Source organism: Sus scrofa, chromosome 12, assembly GCF_054392235.1.
Source record: "Sus scrofa isolate SSC_HxYL_T2T_F1_AM1 chromosome 12, Sscrofa_HxYL_maternal_Yorkshire_Landrace_v2.0, whole genome shotgun sequence".
Taxonomy (NCBI): Eukaryota; Metazoa; Chordata; class Mammalia; order Artiodactyla; family Suidae; genus Sus; species Sus scrofa.
Genome location: NC_139394.1, coordinates 53,666,842 through 53,682,541, shown reverse-complemented (window position 1 = coordinate 53,682,541; position 15,700 = coordinate 53,666,842). Strand labels below are relative to the sequence as shown.

The 15,700-nt window shown below is 43.6% G+C and overlaps 1 protein-coding gene across 1 annotated transcript; it reads left to right on the top strand.

Moving 5' to 3' along the window:
* Nucleotides 1-6,904: 6,904 nt before the first annotated feature.
* On the top strand, nt 6,905-12,764 carry LOC146398332 (olfactory receptor 1A1-like). Its single transcript, XM_084983139.1, has one exon. The coding sequence runs from the start codon at nt 8,927-8,929 to the stop codon at nt 9,854-9,856; it is 930 nt and encodes a 309-aa protein (XP_084839265.1). The 5' UTR covers nt 6,905-8,926; the 3' UTR covers nt 9,857-12,764.
* Nucleotides 12,765-15,700: the final 2,936 nt, after the last annotated feature.

Below are 15,700 nucleotides of genomic sequence, written 5' to 3'. Positions count from 1 at the left end.
TATCAGATGTCCCAGGATAACCAGGGGACTATATACACAGTCTGGAAAAGTATCATTTAAGGGGTTGTCTCCAGCCTAAAAGTTTCTTATCAGGAATTTCTAAGTGCCACATGCACAAGGAAAGTGAAGAAAATTACCTCTTAAATTTATATGTCTCACTTGAGAAGGGCCTCTACATTGGACTGGGGTATAGACAGAATGACTGACTTCAAACTCACCCTAAAACAAGGCTCTAATGAGAAAAACCCCAATGCATGGACCAAAAGAAGCCAACATCAGAAGTAGATCACTGTCCCAGATCGCCACACCTGCCTCATATGGTTGTTTTACGTCTGATTTACCCTGATGGGTTTCTCCCTTCCAAAGCTCTTATTGATGGTATTAGGTGAGATCCCCTCACCTAGCCAGTTAAAAGCCTGCTCTAACCCAGGCCGTCAATATGGTTTTTTGTTTCTTTTTTTTTTTTTTTTTTTTTGCCATTTCTAGGGCCGCTTTCTGAGGCATATGGAGGTTCCCAGCCTACGGGTCTAATCAGAGCTGTAGCCACCAGCCTACGCCAGAGCCACAGCAATGCAGGATCGGAGCTGCGTCTACAACCTACACCACAGCTCACGGAAATGCCAGATCCCTAAACCACTGGGCATGGCACAGGGATTGAACCCGCAACTTCATGGTTCCCTGGCGGATTCGTTAACCACTGAGCCACGACGGGAACTCCATAAATATGTTTTATTTTAATGTTACTCAAGGTCAATTAGCAACAAGTGAGACTTACAGCCAGGGGATGCCAGGCTCTATTAATTTGACTCTAAAGCCTCCTTGATGTTGGGAACAATTAAGCCATTTAGGAAAAACCAGCCTAGTAACACTAGGAAATTAGGCCGAATGGACAAAGCCAGTATATAATTTCCTTTAAAGATAAGAAACGACTAAGCCAGCTGAACAGGGTGAAAGCTCTTAACTTACATTTTCCTTTATGACTTTACTAATACTGCTATCTACATTTGTATTAACTGTTTTCACAAAACTGCTATTTCTTGCATTTCCAAATCTGTAACTGAAATCTCTGATAAAATGGCATACAGTTCCCTATGACATCAGGGATTTCTAAATATGGGAAAATGCAACAAGGGGGGGATATTTTCCTGGACCATAACAGACTAGGAAGATAGGTGGTCCAGAGACTTTTTGGCAACTGTTACTAAGGCCTCGTCCAGTCATGGCATGTTGAGTTGCCCGTCAGCAAAATCTTTGCCAGATCTAGGAATGTTCATTCCTAGCTCCGTGGGACGAAATGGTCACGAAATGCCTCTCAAAACTATGGTTGAGCTTGTGACCATGAGGAAACACTGTGAACTGAAGTTTGGCTCTTACCATCAGCCTCTGCATGGAGGAAAACGTGAGCCACTGCAGCTGCCGCCCTGCAGCACCCCCTGAACAGGGCCCAGCGTGGCGATCAGGAGGGAGGCACTCGGTGCTCTGGGAAAACCAACAGGACAGGCCTCCAGAGAGTTAGATTTCAGGTAAGGATTTTTCTGGACCCAAATTCGTATATCTTTTCATATCCAGAAAAACCGAAATCATTTGCAGTGGCATCTGCATTGGCTAGCAGAGGAAAAAGGCAGAATAGAGTAGCTGTGGGTCAGACATCCAAGGTCATATGAGAAAATAGTATGGGAGTAATTTTAGACAAGTCTTTGTAGTGCTAAGAACTTTAAGCTTTTTTTTTTTTTTTTTTTTTTTTGGCTTTTTGCGATTTCTAGAGCTGCTCCTGCGGCATATGGGGGGTCGAATCGGAGCTGTAGCCACCATCCTATGCCACAGCCACAGCAACAGGGGATCCAAGCCGCAACTCTGACGTACATCACAGCTCATGGCAATGTCGGATCCTTAACCCACTGGGCAAGGCCAGGGATCAAACCCCCAAACTCATGGTTCCTAGTCGGATTTGTTAACCACTGAGCCATGATGGGAACGCCAAGAACTTTAAGCTTTATGTACCCTGTCAGATTTGATGCCACCAGCTGTTCTCAAAGTAAGAATCAGCATCAGCTGGCAGCTGCAACCTTACATTTTCAAGCGCCCCTCTTATAACAACAGAAAGGAGACAACATGTATACGGACCGATAGCTATGTCTTAATGCCATATCCAACTCCTGTTATGTCTTAATAGCACATCAATCATTAAGACCTACTTGGATAAAACAACACTCCTCCTTCAACAGTACCAGTTACCAACCTACATTCCAAACCTCTGTTTAACCTTATTTTTCTTTTTTTCCCAGTCTCTACAGTAGGAACCTACCATGTCCAGCCACACAGTACTCGTCACCCCAGCCAGCAGGAAGTAGCTACAGAAGAGAGCACCGTTGCCCCATCCCTATAACCAAAGGCTGGAATAATAGGTTCCCAGGAAGATGGAGACAGACCCCCCCCCCACAATCCCCTGAGTGTGACTGTTCAACTTGGAGACCTGCTGCGGACATGGTCTGCAGAACTGGATTGATCCACAGACACCAGATGAATGCTCTGCAATCAAAATTTACTAAGACAGTTCTTACGCAACAAATACATACAAACACGGGAGATGTTGGACACCACTGAAACTGCTGAATGATGCAGTCAACAAATTTGGCACATGTGCAAAAGCACAACCACAAAGAGAGAGCTTTATTATGACCTGCACCTGATTTTGCTCATTACCCTGTGTCACCTTCCCTAATACAGGCCATGTGGACTAAAGCCTGGGGACTTTCTAGATGCACAGGAGTCCTATGTGCTTTGTTGTATCACGCTCTCCCTGCAGGGCTGGATGCAGCAGGGACTAACATATGTGTTGTGGATCTGAACACAGGGCAGGTAACAATAGAGCAAACGAATGGTGTGACTTGAAACTTGGGTAGAGGAAAAAGTAATTAAATGCTGTTTTATCATTTCCCATGTGCACATAGTCTGATAGGTTTTGGAGAGGTTCTAACAAATACATGAGTGGAATAGGAGTTAATGAAATACCAGTTACAGTTGGCATTGACTTTTAGTGCTAACTATGTGCTAGGCTCTGCTATAAGGATTTGCCAGATATTAATGCATTTGATCCGCACAACAACTTTATGAGGGTATTAGTATTACTCCCATTTGAAAGACGAGGAATTATGTCCCAGAACTGTCCCAGGTCAGTTATAGGCAGTGAGTGGAGGAGCCTGGAGTGAAATCCAGCCAGAACTCAGAGTCCTCACCATGGCCCACTACAGAGTCAGAGTGACCTCTCTGCCACAGGAGGTGCTAAGCCATAGGATAATGACCATTCACCAGGGCAGGTATAAAGGTGGTACACACATGAAATGGACTGGATAACCTCTAGGCCCATGCCATCCCTATGAATCTAAAAACAGGTGAGACCTCCCGTCAGCATGGTAGACAAAGAAGGCCTAACTACCACCCAAACCCGACTCAAGTCAAATCCTAGAGGAATGATGAACTACAGTTCCTTTGCTTTGCACATTTCACATCAGAAAAGCTTCTGTGTAGCCTGATACAATGACCAATAGCTTACTGGTACCACAATCTTGGATCCCCAGGGGAGGTTCTAAGTTGGTGCTAAAACAGCAGAGGAGAAGGGTCCATATGCCAACAAAGCATTTACAATAGGCCGGCCCAGGGCTTGGACCCTAGAGACATACTCTCCCTACAACCATCCTGCCTATCCTTTCTCCTGGAAGAGAACTCTGGGAAATATCATTCTTGAGAGCCACTGCCTCCCTCAGGGTATAGTTATACAAGGATGTTCACAGCTCAACAATTAGGTGGATTCTGGCCTGAATGAAGATGTGGGAGAGTCACTTTTCAGGACCTTATAATCTGGTGAACACATCATGATTAGATCTCTCTTACGACCCATCTTGCTTCCTTGAGGGGAAAGCTAGAGTCCTGATCTTCAGGTCCTAACCAGGACAGCTCCTTCTGCCCCTTCTGTTCTGCGGTTGGGAGTCTCAGGGTTCTTCTTCCTAAGCTATTCCAGTCCTGTCTCTCTTCTGCTTCAGAAACACAGGACCAGAGACTCGCTCTCCAGGACTACCCCTGGCACATTCTCTGCTTGCCTCCAAAAATGGATGCCAGCGGATGCTGGACCAGCTGCCTGTAAACTCCCTCTTCATGGAAGAAGAGTGAAGGGAATAGGATCAAGACCATTTGGGGGGCAGCATCTGAGCTGCTCTCCAGGTAGATGCTGTGAATGTTAGAGCAGAAACTCTTTAGCAACATCAAGGGATGAAGGGCTGGCAACTGGCACACATACATCACCTCCCTTAACCCCACCACATCCTCAAGAGGTAGGTAGGATTCTTTGGTCTTTTTACCAAATGAAAAAAAAGGTGATTGAGTTGCCTACAATCACACAGAGAGGTTGGCAAACCTAGGACTCAAATCTTGGCTGCAGACCCAAGTTACCAAGACATGATGGCTACAAGGTGGGGAGAGAGAGATGCATGTGTGTGTGCACACAAGTGTGTGTATGTGTGTGTGTGTGTGTGTTTGCCCACGTGTACTTGCACAAGCCCACTTTCTCAGCGAGCAGGGATGGTGATTCTTAGTTCCTAATGAAAAAAAAAAACAAAATTCTTGTTTTGGTTCAAAAGCCTCCATTTGCCACACTATTAACCAAACTTGTCTTTCCAGACTGATTTATTCCTGCTTTTATCCTGCGCGCTTAGTAAAGATAGAAACTAAATTTTGCTGGAAGTAGTCCTCTCATGAATGAATGCTCTGAGATTCTCTCCATGATAAAGAACTTGGAATTCATCTATTACGTGAGGGGTAGGCAGTTGGTTACTGTAAAGAGGGCACACAATCAATATGATACTTTTACGTTGGGATCCAGAAAGCAGATGTTTCTACAAAGTTTGTTAAAAGGAAGACTAGATAAGCACTGGGGTGGCAGCTAGAAAGAGTTACAAGATTGAGGAGCATTCACTGAATGACTAAAATGGCCATGTGTACCAGCTAATGGGAAAGAGGTGATGTTGAGATAGAGAGCATTTTGCAGCTGAGAGAACAGTGGAGCAATATGACTGAAAAACCAAAATAACAGGATAAGAGAATATTGGATGTATGGACACGCTTCTTCTGAGTCTTGGGGAACAGACTGGAAGTAAGTGTATGGCAGGATATCCAGAGGAGACGCTTCAGGAAATGCTACCCCTCTCATCTCAGAGGCGATGGCTATTCTAGAATGAGTAACATACTCCCATTCGGGATGCATATGTTTCCTACATGTGCATGTATTATTTTACATGTTAAATTGTACATATACTGTGTGATATGCCTTATGATGAAAACCAATTGGTTTTTTCCATCACATTATGAGTTTTAAAGATTATTTAATGTCAACGCATGCTTTTTAGCTGTCATATAGAACTCATCAATGAAAAAGTCACAAAGAGCTTGTCCATTTCTAAGCTTTCTGTGTGAAGTGTACATGCTTTAAATGTTTTCTGCAACACATGTGTTAGAGATTCTCTTAGGTCCAAGCAAGACGCGGTATTGCTGATTTAGTTAAAGCTGTGAGAGTTTTGCACTTTCCCAGATATGGGATAATTGGTCTCCAAGTGATCTTATTAATTTTTCCATTTCTTCCCGACTACTTAACATTGTCAGACTTTACACTCACTCCAAGACAAAGCATGTTACATTAAATTTTGTTTTGATCTGGTTGAATATCTCCTCTTTGGCTTATTCATTCATACCAGTGTTTTCTATGACTTGCCCATTTAAGTCTGTTGTCAATTATTTCCCATGGGTATTGGTCTTCCTTTCAGTCGGCAGTAATCTTCTGTTTTCCGAATACCAATCCCCTACTACCATGTGCATAGCACATACTTCTTTAAGTCTGTGATGTGTCTTCCTCCTTCCTTTACATTGTCTATTTAGCACAAACATTTTAAATTCCAAAGAATCAAAATTTACAATAGTTTCTGTGGTGTTATCTATTGTTTTTTTTTTTTTTTTGCTATTTCTTGGGCCCCTCCCACGGCATATGGAGGTTCCCAGGCTAGGGGTCGAATCAGAGCTGTAGCCGCCGGCATACGCCAGAGCCACAGCAATGCGGGATCCGAGCGCGTCTGCAACCTACACCACAGCTGAGGGCAATGCCGGATCATTAACCCACTGAGCAAGGGCAGGGACCGAACCCACAACCTCATGGTTCCCAGTCAGTTTCGTTAACCACTGTGCCATGACGGGAACTCCAGTTTTGTGTATTTTGTGCCTGGGTAAGGAAATAACTTCCTGGAGTTCTTGTCATGGCTCGGCTGGTTAAAGACCCAACATTGTCTCCTTGAGGATGCAGGTTTGATCCCTGGCCTTGCTCAGTGGGTTAAGGATCTGGCATTGCCATGAACGGTGGTGTAGATCACAGATGCAGCTCGGATCCCACATTGCTGTGGCTGTGGTGAAGGCTGGCAGCTGTAGCTCTGATTAGACCCCTAGCCTGGGAACCTCCATATGCCACAGGTTCAGCCTGGAAAAAGCAAAACAAAAAAAACAAAACAAAAAACAAAACCGCTAAATGAATAAATTCGCACCTATCATAAATGTATTTCCTTCTCAAGTTGTTGACATTTTGATTTCCACAATTAATCCATTAAGAATTGTTTTTCATATTTTTAAACATATCCAATTATCCTAGTACTCCTTACTAAACAGTCAGTCCAACTGTGCCCAGCTTACTTCTACACCAACCAGTGTCAGGCAACAATTTCTAACAAATAAATTCATGTGTTTGTAGGCTCTCTGGAGGGTCACATAGCTGTATTTGTCCATCACTATGTCAGTACTGATCTGCCACATTAAGTACCTGAAGAAACCCCTTTCATACTTGATAGTGCTCTTCTTCCCTCTTTACTTTCCTAAAAATTGTCTTACATCTCCTTGGCTCTTGGTGCTTCCACATGAGTTGTTGACTCAGTTGACTACATTCCATGCTTAAAAGAAACCTGTGGTATTTTGACTGGGCTTGTGGTGAGTTCATACCTTACCTGGAGGAGAATTCACCTTTTCACGACCTTGTCTCCACATTGCTTAGCTATTCTTATTGTCATTCAGTTTTGCAATTTTTAATGTCTTGGACCCTGGTTATTAGAATTGTTTCTAGAGTCCTTAAATTCCTGTTCTTATCGAGAATAGGAAGTCTTTTAAAATGATAGTGTGCAATTTAGTGTACCAATATTACTGAGGTGTTTTGTTGTTGTTGTTGGGTGTGTTGTTGTCTTGTGCTTTCTAGGACCACACCTACGGCATATGGAAGTTCCCTGGCTAGAAGCCAAGTGGCAGCTGCAGCTACCAGCCTGTGCCACAGCCACAGCCATGCAGGATCTGAGCTGTGTCTGCGACCTACACCACAGCTCACGGCAACACCGGATCCTTGACCCACCGAGCAAAGCCAGGGATCAGACCCGCATCCTCATGGATCCTGGTCGGGTTCCTTAACCCCTCAGCCATGAAGGGAACTCCCACATTATTGTTTTAATATTGATTTATACCAGACAAACTTGCTGAACCCTCTTAGTTCATCTCAAGAGCCTCCTGGATTTCCTTTATAGACAAACGTGAATTCTATCCATTTTGTTCTTTCATTTCCAATTCTTATATGGCAAAGATTGCTTCCAGTGCTCAGGTGCTACGCAGAAGGCTCAAAACAAATTCTCTGCTTCCTTTGACTATGTAGCCACATCTCCCAGGGTCCACCACAGCATCACCTCTGGCTTACAACTCTGGCTCTGAGGGGGTTTTTCCTTTCTTTCTTTCTCAAGTGTACGTGATTCCATTTCTTTCCTTTAGGTTGGCTATGTGCATTTTCTTGAATAATTTTTGTAGAAATTCTGTGGTCTTAATAGCAATGGGACATGTCAATATCAGCTAAGTCTGCCATGTGGCTAAGCCTCGGTCACTATTGCACTCTCTACTCTGTCAGCCAACCACAATTTCTAAGCCCTTCTGTTTACTGAACCTTCTCAACTCTGAGATAGTATGATTCTGTGTATAAATGAAAAAGGGAATTTCAAGAGAGAAAAATTCATTCATTTAGGAGCAGAGATGGAAAGGAATACATCATATTTAGGGGAACGGTATTCTTACCTGCTTCCTCTGTGCCCAGCACATAATTCCAATGTGTACTACTGGAGACCCTGAGAATTCATAGTTAACTTAATTACAAATAGAAGTAATTACTGAGTAGAGGTCTCTCTAGAAAAAACAGTGAATTATTTAGGATGTCTTGGACTATACTATCAAGTATGTGCACAGTATCTAATGGTTAAAACAGAATAAAGTATATTTCTCTCTTATGTAACAGTCCTAGTGGGTGTCCTTGTTGGTGGGTGGCCTTCCTGGATGCAGAGAGCTAGGGACACAGGCTCATTCTACCCTGCGACTCCACCTTCCTATTCAGCTATCCTTTCCTTTTCACAGACAGTAAGATTAGCATGTGACTATGGCTTCTCCATGAAGTTGTAAGGTCTTTGAGAACAAAGACTATGCCATGGAGGAACAAATGGATGAACAAACTGTATTTTCCCCAATTTATGATTTTGCCTCAAAGTCTAACAAAGTTTCTAGCACATCCAATTGAACATAATTGTTAGATGATTGATCCCTAGGTGTTTGGGTGATGGGGCTGGGTTTGGAGGGGATGGGCATTTCTGATACACCCATTACTCACGTTTTACACGTGGGTGTCCAGCACTAATTGTCAATTTGTTCCACTGACCAACAGGGATGTTCTTCCCCCAGTGTTCTGCCTATCTTTGGCTTTAGGAAGCCCAGGTATAGACATAGCAACCACACGAGTCCAAGGTGGTGGCTTAAGAAGCTCATTACACACAGCAGTTCACAACTACTTCTGGATTCCTCTCCCTTTTCTACTAAAGGATCCATGAGAGAAGACAACCAGTCCTCCAACCTGGACTTCATCCTTCTGGGAGCTAGCAGTCAGAAGGAACAGGAAAACTTCTTCTTCTTCCTTTTCCTGTTCATTTACCCCATCACATTAATTGGAAACCTGCTCATCATCTTGGCCATCTGCTCTGAGATTCGCCTTCACAACCCCATGTATTTTCTTCTCGCCAATCTCTCGTTTGTTGACATCTTTTTCTGCTCTGTAACCATCCCTAAGGCACTGGCCAATCATCTTGTAGGCAGCAAAGGCATCTCCTTTGGAGGATGCATGGCACAAATGTGTTTCATGATAGCCTTGGCTAACACAGATAGCTACATCCTGGCTGCTATGGCATATGATCGTGCTGTGGCCATCACCCGCCCACTTCATTACACAACAGTCATGAGCCCACGGGCTTGTGTCCTCCTACTTGTTGGGTCTTGGGTGATGGGAAATGCCAATGCTGTCCCCCACACTCTGCTCATGGCTCGTCTGTCCTTCTGTGCAAACAAGGAAGTGGCCAACTTCTACTGTGACATTGCCTCTTTGCTCAAGCTGTCCTGTTCTGACATCCACTTCAATGTGAAGATGATGTACCTAGGGGCTAGTGTTTTCTCCTTGCCATTACTATGCATCGTCATCTCCTATGTTCAGGTCTTTTCCACGGTCCTACGAGTTCCATCCACCAAGGGTGTGCGCAAAGCCTTCTCCACCTGTGGGTCCCACCTCACAGTTGTTTCTCTGTATTATGGGACAGTCATGGGCATGTACTTCCGCCCTCTGACTAGTCACAGCCTCAAGGATGCAGTTTTGAATGTGATGTACACTGCCGTGACCCCGATGTTAAATCCTTTCATCTACAGTCTGAGAAACCAGGACATGAAGGCTGCCCTGGGGAAACTCTTCAGCCAGAGAATCTCCTCGTGAGCAATGTGAGGCAACATTGGAGACTGCAGTCACTTAGAAGTCCATCCCCAATGTCCTCCCCCTTACCAGAAGCCCCCTTTCATCTCTCAGGACATGCCCACTCAGGTCTGCTGGCTTCCACTAGCTCTTGGCATGTCCAAAAGCAGCCATGGTATCAGCAACACGTGGCTTCACCCTTTCAAGCATCTGGTACGATGGTGCTATGAGGCAACATCATCTTTTGCTCTGTACCTTGTGACCAATCAGGACCCTATGGGGTCCTCCCAAAGACAGACCCCGCAGGTCCCCCAAGTGCCTCTTGTGTGTAGAAGAAGCTTGGCTCCTCTGACTCCCTTTTGTATCTACCTCTTCTGCTCCTTTCAGCTCTGAGTCACATGCTTCTGCTGAGCCATGCACAGACATGTTAACCACGAGAAGAATTCTGATTACTGCTTAACTTTATACAAACAGCCCCTTATCCAAAACCTGTCTCCTACAGGGAGATAGAAGGTAGCAACAAAAATAGCAACTGTCAAGATTTATAGGAACATCGTGACCAGACTTATGTCAACTGACCAAGAACAAAGAGGTTCCACAACCCTCCTCAGACACTTGGTGGTGCCCAGGTGTCTGTTGTTGTCAGTCATCTTCTGACCTTAACCCCTTTGAGGGTCCCCCTCCCCTAGCATAGAAGAAGCTTGAACTCTACCCCAAATTGAAATGGTTCTTGAGGACATTGGTCCTCCCTCTTCTCCTTTCACTGCCTTCCTGAATAAAGTTGATTCTCCTTCCCCCAACATCCTGTCTCGCAACTTATGGTTGACCATTGTGCGGCAAGGAGTGTGACCTTGGACGGGGTTACACCTCTTTCCAGGTGTTAATGTCATGTTGGATTCCCTCACTACACAATCAATGTGTTCATGCCTTCTTATCTGCTAATATTTCACCTTCTCCCTATTATACCCTAACGTATCCACCTTTGAAAGAGACATTAGGTTACGCCACTGTGTTGGGTCAGGTTGTAGAAAGCAATACTAGTCTAGCAAGTCCCTCCCCCTCAGTCCACTTCTATTCAGACAGGGTAAGGTTACATAGGTATAGAATGAGTGAGCTAGTCTGATCTCTTAGACAATCCGTGTTGCCAGATCACAGTACAATCCACTCTATCAGACTCTTAGGAATCCTAAATTCAGATTTTAGCATGTAGTTGCTGGCACAGGAATTATCCCTGCCTCGGGGCCGGGTACTTGCAGCCCTGGTCCTGGGACCACTTATCACGTTGGGTTGGGGGGAGTGGGGAATCAAGGTAAGGTGGGAAAGGGAGAAAAAAGCTTCATCATTGTACCAGAGTACACCTCCTTTGTCAAAAGCTGCCTAGGCATACTAGCTCACCTCCTGTTCCCCAGATCCACCAGGAAAACAGAAACCTATCCAGTACCCACACTCCTCTAGCCCCATTCATTTTCACACCGAAGGCGAACACACACTCATGAGGGTGTATAAGCCAGCCCTTCATCCCTTTATCTCCCCTCATTTTGGACAACCATTCTTTCAGCGGCTCATTCCAATTCTCCATGAACACAGCACTCCGAGAAGGACACCCCTCTGCCCATTGCTGAGCAGCATGGGCTGGGAAATGTGTTCATCCGTATGAGGAAGTAACAGCTGGCTGTCCAACGTGGTACTACAGCTCTGGACCAGTCCTTTTATGACACGATGAATATTTGCCTCGATAAGTGGGAAAGCAAATCCCAGACCAGACAGAGTCGGTGTCCATTCCTGTCAAGACTCAATGGTAGCCCCTCTCAGCTACTGGCATCAGGCTCACTTGCCAGCTAAGATCAGGACCTTCCCTTCAGGGACTCTACCACATAGCCATCTGCCATCTCTGTCTCTTTTGCTGGCAGACAGAACAGATCTTCTTCACATTTTGTGCTTCAGGGGTGGGTGGGGGCAAGAGGAATATGTCGAGAGCCAACTCATTTCTGCATTGCCGCAGTATCCCATGTCCACTCATTTCACGGACCCAGATGGCCACGTCAAGTGTGGTCTGGTTTTCTCTTCAGACCTCTTAGTATTTGCTTAATATATTTAGAAGCTCCAGCGTTGGGTGCATGTATATTTATGACTGCTGTATCTTCTGGATGACTGACTTCCTCAGCAGCATGCAATGACCTTTCTCCTCCTGTTACCATTTTTGTCTTAAAGTCTATTTTTCAGTATAAATGTAGCTATCTCTGTTCTCTTTTGGTTTCCATTTGCAAGGAAGAGCTTAGGCATCCCTTCATGTGGAACCTATGTGTACTCTGAAAGTTGAAGTGGGTCTCAGCATACAGTTGAATCAGGTGTTTTTATCCACTCAGCGTCTCTAGGCTTTTTGACTGGAGAATGCAATCCATTTATATTTAGAGCAATTTTGACAGGTAAAGATTTATCATGGGTTGTTTTCTGGCTATTTTGTAGTCCCCTTGTTCCTTTCTTCCGCTCTTGCTTCCTTCCTTTCTCCATTAATGATTTTCCATAGTGGTACACTGTTATCCCCTCCTCTTTATATTTTGTGAATTAACTATAGATTTTTACCATGTGGTTATCAAGGCCTACCTAAAACATCATACAGATATAAAATGTATATGAATGTCTATTTTACACTGATAACCATGTAACTTAAATCACATACAAAAACCTTGTTCTTTTACTCCGTCCCTTTATGTATTTAATGTCAGAATTTCTCTCTTTTTAAATTGTGTACCTATTAACAAATTATTTTGCCTATAGCTATTTTTAATACTTCTTTTGTTTTTTGGGTTTTTTTTTTTTTTTTGTCTTTTTAGGACCACATGACCCACAGTATATGGAGGTTCCCAGGGTAGGGATGAATCTGAGCTGTAGCCACTGGCCTACATCATAGCTCATGGCAATACCAGATCCTTAACCCACTGAGCAAGGCCAAGGATCAGACTGGTGTCCTCATGGATACTAGCCAGATTTGTTTCCACTGACCCATGACGGGAACTCCTGCTTTATTTTTATTTATTATTATTATTTTTTATTTTTGTCTATTTTCCTTCTCTAGGGCCACTCCCACGACATATGGAGGTTCCCAGGCTAGGGGTCTAATCAGAGCTGTAGCTGCTGGCCTATGCCAGAGCCACAGCAACACGGGGTCTGAGCAGCATCTGCCACCTACACCACAGCTCACTGCAATGCCAGATCCTTAACCCACTGAGCAAGGCCAGGGATCGAACCCTCAGCCTCATGCTTCCTAGTAGGATTCGTTAACCACTGCACCACAATGGGAACTCCCGGCAACTCCTATGTTCAATACCTCTGTCCTTTAACTAGCATTAAGTGGTTACCACACCACTACATTACAGAATTAGAAGTTTCTGAATCTGACTCTATGCTTTCCAGTGTGTTATATATTTTCATGTGGCTACTTAGTGACCGTTCATTTCTGCTGGAAGAATTCCTTTCAGCATTTCTTGGAAAGCAGGTTAGTGGTGATAGAATCTCTCAACTCAATGTTTGTTAGGGAAAGTCTTTATCTCACATTCACTTCTGAAGAACAAATTTGCTGAGTAAATTATTTTTGGTTGGCAGGTTTTTTTCATTCAGGCTTTGAATATGTCATTCCCCTCTCTCCTAGCCTGCAAGGTCTCTGCTGATCAATCTGCTGATAGTCTTATAGGAGTTCTCGTTTATGAGAAATGCTTATCCTTTTACTTTTCCTACAAATATATTTTTCTGATGTTAACTGTCTAAAAAAATGTCAATTAAAATCTCTTTATTCTGTGTGTGGGGGGTGTCTTTATTCATTTATGTCTCTGTGTCCAGGGCAGTTTCATTTTCATCTAAATTTTTGTCTGACTCACTGTATTTTTTGTAGTATCTTAAGAATGTGAAAGATAATTTATTAAAAAAAAATTGGGGGAGTTCCCATTGTGGCTCAGGAGTAACAAACCCGACTAGTATCCATGAGGACATGGGTTCGATCCTGGGCCCCTCTCGGTGGGTTAAGGATCTGGCATTGCTGGGAGCTCCAGTGTAGGTCACAGATGCAGCTTGGATCTGGCATTGCTCTGGCTGTGGTGGAGGCCAGCAGCTGAAGCTCTGATTCAACCCCTCGCCTGCAAACTTCCATGTGCTGAGGGGGCAGCCTGAAAAAGACCAAAAAGAAATGCTGTTCACTTTCTTAGGTTATTTGCACAAACACATTGTTCTTCGAAACACTTCAGGTGTTGCTTTCTTTTTCTTACTCTGAAAATATATTGTACCTATCATTTCTTCTTTTTAAAATGTCTTTAATGGAGAACACTATGGCGGTACCTTAGAAATCTATTCATAGAACTACCCTATGACCCAGCAATCCCACTCTTGAGCATATATCCGGACAAAACTCTCCTTCAAAAAGACGCATATACCCGCATGCTCATTGCAGCACTATTCACAATAGCCAAGACATGGAAACAACCAAATGTCCATCGACAGACGATTGGATTAGGAAGATGTGGTGTGTATATACACAATAGAATACCACTCAGCCTTAAAAAGAACAAAATAATGCCATTGGCAGCAACATGGATGGAACTAGAGACTCTCATACTGAGTGAAAACACTCAGAAAGAGAAAGACAAATACAAGATGCTATCACTTATAATTGGAATCTAATACACAGCACAAATGAACATTTCCACAGAAAAGAAAATCATAGACTTGGAGAATGGACATGTGGCTGCCCGGGGGGAGAGGGAGGGAGTGAGAGGGATCGGGAGCTTGGGGTTAATGGATGCAAAGTATTGCTCTTGGAGTGGATTTACAGTGAGATCTGGCTGTGCAGCTATGAGATTGAGAACTACGTCTAGATACATACATTGCAACACAACAATGGGATGAAAAAATATGGATACATGTAATATTCTTAGATAGATTTATATGTATGTATGTATAACTGAACCACTGTGCTATACAGCAGAAATTAACACTGTGTCAACTACACTTCAAAAAACTGTATTTAAAAAATAAAATAAAATGAAATGTCTTTAAATGAGAAGGGATTTAGCCATGATTAGAATTTTCCAGTAGGCAGTTCAATTTAACCTCTCTTTCCATTCAGACATTTTTTTTTCTTTTTGGGAGGAAAGGAATGGTCATATATCCCTTGATAAGCTAAAGAAGCTGTAATCACTGGCCTTGGATAAGAGTTGCAAACATTTGAGGGTTAAAATATTCTCTTCCTATTTCTCATACATTACTCCACAATTCCTTGACCCCAATGGTACCAGTACATAAAATTTGGAATAACAGTAAATTCCAAGAAAGGCATCAAGAGCAAAATGTGGTTACTAAGAAGAAAGTACACCATGGGAAGTCATTTTATCCATACACAAGAGCCCATGATCTGGACTTTGAAACACGATCTAAACACGGGGCGAGGAACAACAGAGCACCCAGGATGTATAACCTGAAACTTGTCTAAAAGGAAATGTAATTAAACAAAGCTCCTTTCAACATCTACAATGGGCAGCCTCGGATGAGGGATTTGGGAGAGTTGTACAATTAGATGAATAAAGCCAGAATTAGTAAAATAGCAGTTGACATTCACTAACTGCTACCTATGTGCTGGGCTTCATTTTAAAAACTTTTCAGGTTTTCGTGCGTTTGATCCTCATAACAACCTCATGAGGATGCTCTTGTTGCCACATTGTTACTCTCGTTATACAACGTACATTTAATAACGATCCAAAGTCAGTTGCAACCAACAAGAGGCAGAGCCAGAACGGGTACGCAGCCAGAAACCACAGGCCTCACCATGGCCCTCTGCAGAAACTTAGTGACCGCTCTGCCACAAGAGGGGCTAAGGCAGAG

Bases quoted from the DNA above. Each gene is read 5' to 3' on its own strand.
- LOC146398332 (XM_084983139.1), top strand. From the start codon at position 8,927: ATGAGAGAAGACAACCAGTCCTCCAACCTGGACTTCATCCTTCTGGGA.